The 10,490-nt window shown below is 38.4% G+C and overlaps 1 protein-coding gene across 10 annotated transcripts in view; it reads right to left on the reverse strand.

The window, feature by feature from the left end:
* Positions 1-2,257: 2,257 nt before the first annotated feature.
* RASGRP3 (RAS guanyl releasing protein 3) overlaps positions 2,258-10,490 on the reverse strand; it is a 136,826-nt gene continuing 128,593 nt past the window's right edge. For all 10 annotated transcript variants that reach the window (XM_070069714.1, XM_008254554.4, XM_070069713.1 and 7 more), the window contains 2 exons: positions 9,958-10,319; positions 2,258-6,850 (listed from right to left, as the gene is read on the reverse strand). In XM_070069714.1, the coding sequence (XP_069925815.1) occupies positions 6,842-6,850; positions 9,958-10,319 (371 nt within the window). In that variant the 3' untranslated portion in view covers positions 2,258-6,841. The remainder of the gene's footprint in view (positions 6,851-9,957; positions 10,320-10,490) is intronic.

Consider the following 10,490-nt stretch of genomic DNA (forward strand, 5'->3'; position numbering starts at 1 on the left):
AATATGAATAGTACAGAGGTTAAGAAACCTTCCTGTAAGGAATATTTTAAATATTTATTTATTTTGTTTATTTAAAAGGCAGAGATCTCTCATCCTCTGGTTCATTCCTCAATGCCCACAAAAGCCAGGGCTGGGCCAGGCCAAAGCCAGGAGCCAGGAACTCAATCTGGGTCCTCCATGAAGGTTTTAGGGACCCAAGAAGCTGAGCCATCACTGCTGGCTCCCAGAATGTGTATTAACAGGAAGCTAGAATGGAGAGCGGAGCCAGGATTTGAACCCAGGCATTTTGATACGGGATTTAGATATCCCAAGTGTAGCATCTTAACCACTTTGGCAAATACCCACCTTGCAGGGAAATAGAATTTTGATTTACTGTTTATTATGGATTAGGGCCCACATGGTAACTTGAAGAAAACTGATAAGATACAAATGATTTTTATCTGGTAGAAATGCAAAATATTGCTGTCCAGTAAAAATGGTGATCTCAAAGGTTGTGGTTTAAATAGGCAGTAGGTTTTTTTGTTTTGTTTTGTTTTTTAAGATTTATTTATTTGAAAGGCAAAGTGAAAGAGAGGGAAAGACAGAGAAATAAATTTTCTACCCACTAATTTACCTCCCAAATGGAACTCAACAGCTGAGACAGGGCCAGGCTGAAACCAGGAGCCAGGTTCTCCACGCTAGTCTCCTCCTACAAGAGTGGCAGGCACCCAAGTCCTTGGACTGTCTGCTGCTGCTTTCCACAGGCGCATTAGCAGGAAGCTGTATTGGAAGCAGAGTAGCTGGAACTCAAACAGAAACTGCAGTATGGGACACTGGCTTAACCTTCTGTACCACAATACTGCCCACATAGGATATTGTATTCATTGTCCATTATGCAGCAAAATGACCTAAAATTTAGTAGCTTGAAACAATTAGCATTTATGATTGTCATGGTTTCTATGGATTAAAAATTCATAGAGCTTTAATTCTTAGAGAAACAATTTTCATATGCTTTGTACAAGTTTTGTTTGTTTTCTTATGGAAAGTCATCTGACATGTACTGTCTTTTTTTTTTCTCCCTTTAGTGTGCCCTGCAATTTTGTTTTGATTCCTTTTGAATTCTGAGCTTTTATCCAAAATTTATAGCAAGCTTTTACATGGAAGGAGTGAGGATTTTTTTCCATGCCAGGTGAAATTTTGAGAGTGATTTCAAGTAGACTTTACATCTTTTCAGGGACTGGAAATTGTGATATGTGTTCATTCTGGACCCTAGCATTCAGCCGTCACAGAGACAGATTGTTTCTTGCAAATACAGCTTATCTGTGTGCCCGACTCTGCTGCTTCTTAGCACCAAACAAGGCCAGGAAGCTCCTGCCACCGGCTGGTATGTCCCTGTCCCTGCTGTTGTAAACAAAGGGCTGAGGGTAACCCTTCAGAGTGGGCCTGCTCTCTCTGAGATGGACCTTTGTTGCTGCTTGCTTTGTGTTGTCTTGTTTTTAAATATTGCTGCTGTTGAGTCCCTCTCTACCACAGCAACTTCCACCCATGTCCTCCTGCAACCCCTCGGAACAGTCTGATGCTTCTGGCCATCCCGCCTCCACTGGGCCTAAGATTTCAGATCTCTCATGTTTTTCTCTGCAAATGGAATTTGTTTTTTTGTTTGTTTGTTTCTGCTTGTTTTTATTCTCATTGTTACTTTAAAAAAAAAAAAACTGTTTATGTATTTGAGAGGCAGATAGAGAAGGATCTCCCATTCACTGACTCCCTGAAGGCCTGCAGTAGATGTGATTGGCTGGGGCCAAAGTAGGGAACTGGGAACCCAATGAGGGTCTCCAGTATAGGTGGCAAAAATCCAGGTTCTTCATCAGCTGGAAACTGGAATCAAGAGCGAGAAATCGAATTTGGGTACTCTGATGTAGGGTGTGGGCATCCTAAATGCATCTTTACTGCTAGGCCAAATGCCCACCCCTGGTTGTTGCTTTTTATATGATTTCTCATAAGAGAAGTAATAATGATCCCTTTTCTCATCAAACTTTTTGTAAACTACAAACCTTCAGAAAAGCTAAAAAAAAATAGTACAATGAATATCCACTGCCTTTTACCCATAGTCTATAATATTTTGCCATATTTGTTTCCTCTCCACACTAAATATTCTTTGGCTGGACCACTTGAAAGTTGCAGATGTTGATGTTTCATCTCTAATTACTTGGCAAGCATCTCCTAAAATGAAAGACATTTCTCCCACATGACCATAAAATCATTACCTCATTGACGTGAATTAACATTCATTCAGGATATCATTTAATTGAACACGCAGTCCACATTTTAACGTCCCCCAATTTCCCCAAAATGTCTCTTTATTTAATTTTTGACATAGTTTCCAATCAAGATTCATAACATCACTTTTGGTTGTTTCATTTCATTAGATCTCATTTGATGGAGAACTACCTCCTCTTCTTTCTGTTTTTATTCTTAGAGTATTCAGGTCATTTGCCTTATGAAATGCCCCCATGTGACTCTTCCCTTATGCTCCTATGGACAGTGCACACGCTACTTAAATTCTCAGAGGATCTGAATTCCAACATGATTGCTGGTAACATTCAAAAAGATAAGGTGTTTTTGTTTGAGATCTGAGACACTCTACACTTCAACCAGCAGGATTTGAATGCAGCTAGGAGGAAGCTATTTCCTGATAAGCCTTAAATGCCAAGTTGTTTTCTATACTTACCTTCAATTGTGTTAAACTACATTTTGGCTATCAAATGAATGGTATACTTTTTATTTTATTTTTTTACAGACTACTTTCTATTTTAAAAGTCATTTTTTTTTCTTTCCTCGTCTCCTTGTGGTAATTTTTTTTCAAACTAGCCTTTTAAGCCTACCTATGTTTTGGCCTATTTACATGTACCCAACACATGGATTTTTCTCTAAAATTACCTTAGTTGGCCCATTTGATCTTAATCTCACCTACCTATTTTCAAATAAGCGAAGAATAATTAGAAGAAAAGCAGAACTAATCCTATAAATGCTTAATGTCAAGAATAAGAAAAGTTCTTTCATTTATACCTTGTTTAAATAATTTTTGACAGAATATTTAGTTAAATACTGGAGTTAGGGCCTCCAAAGTATATAATACATAGAAAATCTGGGAATCTTGAGATATGTTTTGAAAAGAACTCTGGTTAATTTCAAAATAATACTAACTTAGAAGCTCTTTACAGAGTACTTTTACATATATTATCTGTGCTGATCTTTACAACAGTCTAGGTAGTTAATAAAGGTAGTTAATAATGGTGGTGAAATCTCTTTCAAATGAAGAAAAGAAGCTTAAGGACCCAAACACTTCAACCATCCGTTGATGCCTTGCACCATCTTCATAGGTGGAAAGCTGGAGACAGGAGCCACAGTCAGGAGTCAAACCTAAGAATATCTATGTAGGACACACACCCACCCCTGCTTTTCACTTTAAAGGCAGCGCTGAACATCAGACCTACAAAATGAAGGTCTGGCGCAACCAACCATAATAGTTCTTTTTCTCCATCATGGGCTTGCATATTTTGTTTATTTTACTGATTATGGGTAAGTGATAGATTGGAAACCATTGGTTGCAAGTATAGATAATCAGAATTATAAAGCAGCTTCATTATTGCTCAAATTCCTCTTCAACAAAGTAATGTATATAGGTGTATACACTGACACACAGGTATAGTTTACATACATAGGTAAATAGGTCCCCCCCCTCCATGAATAGGGCTTTTTATTTGCCACTAATAAAGTCTTAAGTTTTAAACAGACTCTTGGATTGGTGGTTCATATCCATCAACTCACACAGCTTAAGCATCTGTCACATCCCCTGTGGCTTTTCCAGAACTACTACCTTCACCATGAAGATCCATGAGTCTACCCAATTCAAACCTGGGCTGCTTCAGCATTTTTACTTTTCTAACAAGACATCATGAGAGGATAAAGAGATAGGCAAGCCTTTTCTCTGTCTTTTCCAGTGCTGTCTAGGATCAGTTTATTGATCACTTCTTTCAAGTCATTTGTTGGCAACCCTGAGGTTGTGATTTTCATCACCTTCTGGAGTTGGCGTACCTGTTGGTGCAGAGCGTGAGATGTCTTCCATACCTGATTGTTGCTTTTTTCTTCATTTTTTTAGTAAAACCAGCACAGAACAGATGAAGCAAATAACTGTCAGTAGTTTTGACATCAACATGGGCTTCAGTCACAGTCTGCCATTTTTTGACCATGAAACACATTTAGTCTTACACAAGTAATATCCATGCCACGGAAGCTATTTTTGCCCCAAACATCCTCAGTAATTAGCTTGATTTTTCTAAATGCTTTTTCATCGTTCTGCAGGTCAGCAAGGCACACTTAAACACATGACACTTGAAATCATCAGCTGCAATTTTGAATCCTTGAGTCCTTGTACATATTTCTTATTTTCAGCAGTATTTCTTATGTTCAACATACCAGGTGCTTTCACATCAGACCAATGTTTCTTAGAAAACAGACCAACCACCTTCCTCTGGATGCACTTTTTGCCACCTTTGGCTCTTGCCAGCTGCCATGGAAGTGCTCAGAGAGCAAAAAGTCTGTATTTTTTGTATTGTCACAGGAAGACTGGCATGACAATACTCTTTCTATATATGAAAACTCAAAAATATCCAAACTGAATATCAAGTAAAATAATTCATTTGAGAAGAAAACGAACATTTATTAACAAGTTTCTTCCTGAATTTTCAACTCTTCTAAAACACAAGAAATATTTCCTGTACTTGAGTTCTCATTTCCTATTTTGGATTCTGTTATCCTGTATTTCTTTACATTTATGAGCAAGAGTAGTATATTAGCTTTTTGTTACTTTAGTGTAAACATCTGAGACAGCCACTAAGTAAGGAAGAAGGTTTATTTCAGCTTATAGTTTGGAGATTCATAGTCAAAGCTCAAGCAACCCCAGTTGTCGGGCATCTGTTAGAGGCTGGCAATGGCTGAGTGTATCTGGAGGAACAACCACATGGACAGCCAGCAAGCAGAGCAACACACAGGATGCATGCTCAGCCTGTGTGTCCAACTGCCTAATGAGAACTACCTTCTGAGGGCAAGCCTACAATGAGCTAAAGACCTCCACCTGGCCCAACTCTCAGATGCCAGAATTAGATCAAGTCTCTATCCTTAACCCATCAACTGTTAACATAAGACTTTGAGGTTTAAACATCTCCATGAATGTGGGAGCCAAGTCTTGTTCAACCTGTAATAAGAAGACAATGTTGGGTGAGAGATGGCTATTTGCCCACTGCAGCATTTGCAAATGCTGAGTTCTCTTATTATCTACCTTAATCATACTCCCTCAATTATGAGCTTCATTTAATTAGTATTCCTAACTTCTATATCTGTTAGGAACAATAAATACATTCTAGAAAATTTGAAACCATATATCCAATCACTGGAACTATCTTGCTTCCACACTCATGTGTTCTCTGTTCCCAAGGGCCAAGTCTTGCTTATCTTTGTGCAGCTTAGCCTTGGATCTGCCCACAAAAGACACTCAACAAAGCAGAACTGCCCTCAGTTGTCCTCCAAGGAGAAAAGGGATAATAAGGGTTTAGCTGAAGCAGTGCTCCAAGTAGAAGTGAATTCAGTTTTACATGACATATCCACACTTAGCTCCAATTATGGACTAGTGTAACTGTGGCTATTCACTTGGTATCAGCTCTTTCCCTTCAGTAAAAGGTATAATCCTACCTCTCTTTTAAACATTTTAAATCAAGTTTTCTCTCCTCTAATCATGTAATAAATAGATCAACATCTCATTATTTGAATTCAAAGAAAGGTATTTAAAATAGTAATAGAATGCAATTTAAATGAAATGTTAGTCAAAGGTTATTTGTGATGATTTTCATTGAATTAACATTAATTATGGAAGGCAGTTTCTTCAAAACAGTACAAGAGTTCTCTTTCACAGCTGAAAGGGTTTTTATTTTTAATTCTTAAAATTATTTTGGTTTTCAAAATTTGGTAATTGCTTTGAATTTTGCCTCACAGCTTATTCAATGGCTTGTTTTTCTGCTAAATTTTGATTCCCCTAAATTTAAGTTGATTTCTTAATTGCTGCTCCTATTTCAGGAATCTTACAAAATATGAGTGGACCCAGACAGGGCAAATATACTTAGTTTTCTCCATGGTTCTAAATACTAAAAGAGCTCTCATGGCTTGTCATAGCTTCCTCTGATGCAGAATTAGTAAGACTTATGTGATATGTACATGAGTGATTTGTTATACACCATAGCAACTGTATGGTAGGAACCACATAAACAGCTTCTCCTTGTAAGTGGTCATTATTAAGAACCATCCAGGATCTGAAGAGCTTCCTTGTCCCTCAGGAAATGATGAAGTCTGGTGAAGTCCTAGTCCCACCCAAAAAGCACACAAAAAGACCTCTAAAGCAACTCCTTGTTAAACACCAACCCCCCTCACACACATTTATAAAAATATTAAAATAATATTCTCACAAAAGCAAAGTCTGAGTTTAGAGAACAAATATCAAGTACATGCACAAAAGCTTTCATTTCACCCGTATATAAATGGCTCTAGAGAAAGATGCATGAGAAAACTACAGACTACATAACCCAGTCTTCATGACACCTAACCAGGGTCAGGGGAAGGAAATAAATAGTTCATAGTTGGGGTCAGTCCTCTGTCCCATGGTCCAGTCATGGAGATACCACAGTGTCACAAGGCAGTGAGTGTCCAGACACCTTTCCAGATAACTTCCTGAGTTGGAGTATCTTCCAGAGACTTTCATGTTGCTCCTCCCAAAAGCCAACATTATTTTTCCCTTGGTCTGCTCAGCCAGACGTCAGCCATCCTGCAATATAAATTAAAACCTGTTGTGGGACTGGGCCTCACTGGACAAAATAGGAGTGTTCCAGAAAATGGTTGTCTTGATGAATTTGAGGGAACATCTCATAAGACCAGTACCTTGTAGTCTCAGGATTTAGAGGGAATAAAAAGATCATGGAGTCCACCAAGCACAGGAACTCTTAAGGACTCCCATACAAAGTCAATTGAGGTGTACTGCACAGTGTTTCCTAAAGAGTGCTCCACAAAACATTAGCCCTCAAAATGTTCCTTGTTAAAAGGTTTCCCTCTTAGAGAAAGAGATGTGAGCTAGTAGCTTGCTGTCTTGCCATGTGATCCCCTCTGCCACATTATGATTCAATACGGGGCCCTCACCAGAAGCCAATGCCTTGCATTTCGCAGCCTTCAGAATCATGAGTGAAATGAACCTCTAATCTTTATACATTAACCAGTCTGTGGTATTTCAGTTATAGCAACAGAAGATGAACTAAGACAACTGTCTTCTATAATTTAAATTATAGGACTCATAGACATCATCTGATGCTAAATAATTAATGTGGAGATCATTTTTCCTAATGCTATTTAATTAGCCTTCCCTGACAGGAAAAAAATCTTGAATTTAAAAAATCCTTTGTCTACATATTCAACTCTTAGATATAAATTTATCATGCGTTTTCCTTGTTAGTTTATTCCTAAACAAGGAATGTCTTCCCATTTTTTATGGATTCAGCTGAGAGACTGCATAGTATGTATTTATATTAATGCATTTTACACAAGAGCATGTTATATTAATGAGCACAAATGAAATTAAATACTGGTGGTCAGTGAACCATCCCTATGATCTGTGAGATGAGAAAATTGAAAACATAAAAGAACATTTGAATGTGAAGACTTATTTTCCAAAGAACAAAATAAAGTTTTAAAAGGAAAAAAAATCTGTATTTCCATTTCCTAATGGAATTTGATAATCAAGAAATCTCACCTGTATAAAGGATTGTCCTACTCCTAACAGGCTGTGTATTTCTCCCAACTCAGGAGCACAGTTTAAGTCACTTGAAATGCGATAGGTTACAAGAAGTGAATTCATGACAAAAGCAAGTACTCCTCCAAATTCAGAGTCCAGGAGATGGGCCTCCTACATTCCAGAGACCTGGTATAATTGTCTTTCTGGTACCCACAGTGCTCATGGAAATAGCTTTTGTAGGCTGAGTTGGTACTCTCAGTGATTAGCTCAATTCTAGGCTTTATCCAGAAAATTTGCACATTTATTCTTTGCTTTTTTTGGATTACAGATCCCTTTGAGAATCTGTTCAATGCTATTAACCTCTCCTCTCCTCTGAAATGAGCATATGTCCATGCATAATTTTATACAAAATATAAAGCCCTTACATCAGTCTCCCTGAACTCATTTTTTAGACCTCACGTTAAGAATCCTTGCCATAAGATATTGAATTCTGGCACCAAATCATGAATTTTTTCTTATGCACCTTTATATTTCTGGCTTGGGCTATGCTTGGCGAATACATATGGGAGAGCTAGGTACTGATAGATTTTCCAAGATAGCAGGGGAAATGTTAAATATAAAGTTGGTGTTGCAAATCGATGGAGACAGAAAGTATAATAATTGCGCATGGCTACAGGGAGGTGGAGGAGAATGACTGCAGTTGGGTACAAAGTTTCTTTATTTAGGAATGATGAAAATGTTTTAAAATTAGATTATACTAATGGTTGCATAATGCTGAATATACTAAAAACTGAATTTTACACTTTTAAAGGATGGATTTTGTGGTACATGAATTATGTCTCAACAAAGCTATTTTTAAAAGTTAATATTATGGGACTGGATGAACCAGCAGATGAAGATCTCTTTCTCTCTGTCTCTCACTATCTGTCACTCTGCCTTTCAAATAAATACAATAAATCTTTAAAAATAAAAGTTAATATTTTAAGAAAAGGAAAAATAGCTTATAAGAAACTTCATATGACTGAAGATAATGTGTGGCCTCTTTATTACCTTCAGTGAGGAAGGAGCTAAAGGGATTTTGGTTAAAGGTCATTGAAGTTTTTCTCATCCAAAGGAAAAAAATGAAGACAGCATGCTTAGGTCTCTTGAAGAACAGAATATGGAGAGTAAAGAACTTTACCCATGGGAGTAAAGAACACTGGACTGATCCAATAGAATCTCTGCCTAACCCAGTCTGTTAATGAGAATGATTCAACAGGGAAGTGATGGCTGCCCTCCATGACACTGCTTCAGAGGTTAGAAATACATGCCAGCCAAGTCCTCGAGTCCCTGCTCCTGCATGGGAGACCCAGAAGAAACCCCTGGCTTCAAATTGGCCCAGCTCTGGCCATTGTGGTCATTTGGGAAGTGAACCAGTGGATGGAAGACCTCTCTCTGCCTCTGCTTCTCTATAACTCTGCCTTTCAAATAAAGAAATAAATCATAGAATGAATGGATGATGCCAGTTTCTCCAAACTCTTTTTCTTAAAGCACTATGGATTTTTCACTAATGAATTTATCTAACTCCATCTTGAATCAATTTCCATTTTCAGCATATACTAACAAATTCCATATGCATCCCCATTTGCTTTGAATGATTTGTATATGATTCCTATGCAGGGGAAGAACTTGGTTTATAGAAGGTTGAGTTCTCTCTAACTGATTTGCACCACTTCTTTCTGCGGGGTGATATCAAAGCCTCATTTAGTAGGGTCTAGAGTTTCCAATTCTTCTTTATCTGCAGATCTTTTGCTTCCAATGTCTCCTGTATGTTTGGGACCACGTTCTAGCTTGGAAAACTAAGCAGATCTGTAAAGCACAACAGTGTAAGACACATGCAATAGTCATCGGTTTCTGGAGCATAATTTCAGGATGAAAACATGACAACCTTCACTAGGTTTTAGAACTTAATTCAGTTCAGTTTTATATATGATGAAACTGAGGTACAATGGAAAGAAACCATCCTTCCAGAGTCAACAAAAAGGCCAAAAGTGACATATCTTGATTTGCAAATATCCTATTTTTAACACTAGAAGGCCTCCTCCCTTAATGCTCATCTCAGCACCTTCAGCCTCCTTCATTTTGTTTTATTTGTTTTACATAACACTGACCTCACCATCCTGTCTGGTCTCATCCTGGCCTTCATCCTGGTCAGGTTCAAACTCGGTGCCCCGATCAACAACATCCACTCCAGCCTGTACCCTGGGCTTCTCGTTTTCCCACTTGGCAAAACCTTTGTCCTTTGCAGCTTTGTCATGGAACTTGGATTTCATTTTGGGGAAGGTGTGGGATCCTGAATCCCCCCAGCCAGCCTCCGACCAAACAGGTTCAGTCTGGGTGGCCTGGCTGGTGGTGGCCCGCTGTAACCTCACAGAGATCTTGCGGGAAGAGCCTGTGACCAGTGTGATGGCTCTGCTGTCCAGGTCCTGATGTCCAGCAGCAACCCCAGGAAACTCAAATACATCATCCTGCACTGAGGGGGAAAGAAGATAGTAATTAATTGACACCTGGATGTTTGAGAGCAACCCTTCAATGTCCATGCAAAGAAAAGGAATCTGACATGCAAGGTCCCAGAGAAACAAACTAGAAACAGAACTAAATTACCTACAAGGGAGTTGAATGTTAGACCTGACAGCAGAGAGAA

This window comes from Oryctolagus cuniculus, chromosome 2, assembly GCF_964237555.1.
Source record: "Oryctolagus cuniculus chromosome 2, mOryCun1.1, whole genome shotgun sequence".
Taxonomy (NCBI): domain Eukaryota; kingdom Metazoa; phylum Chordata; class Mammalia; order Lagomorpha; family Leporidae; genus Oryctolagus; species Oryctolagus cuniculus.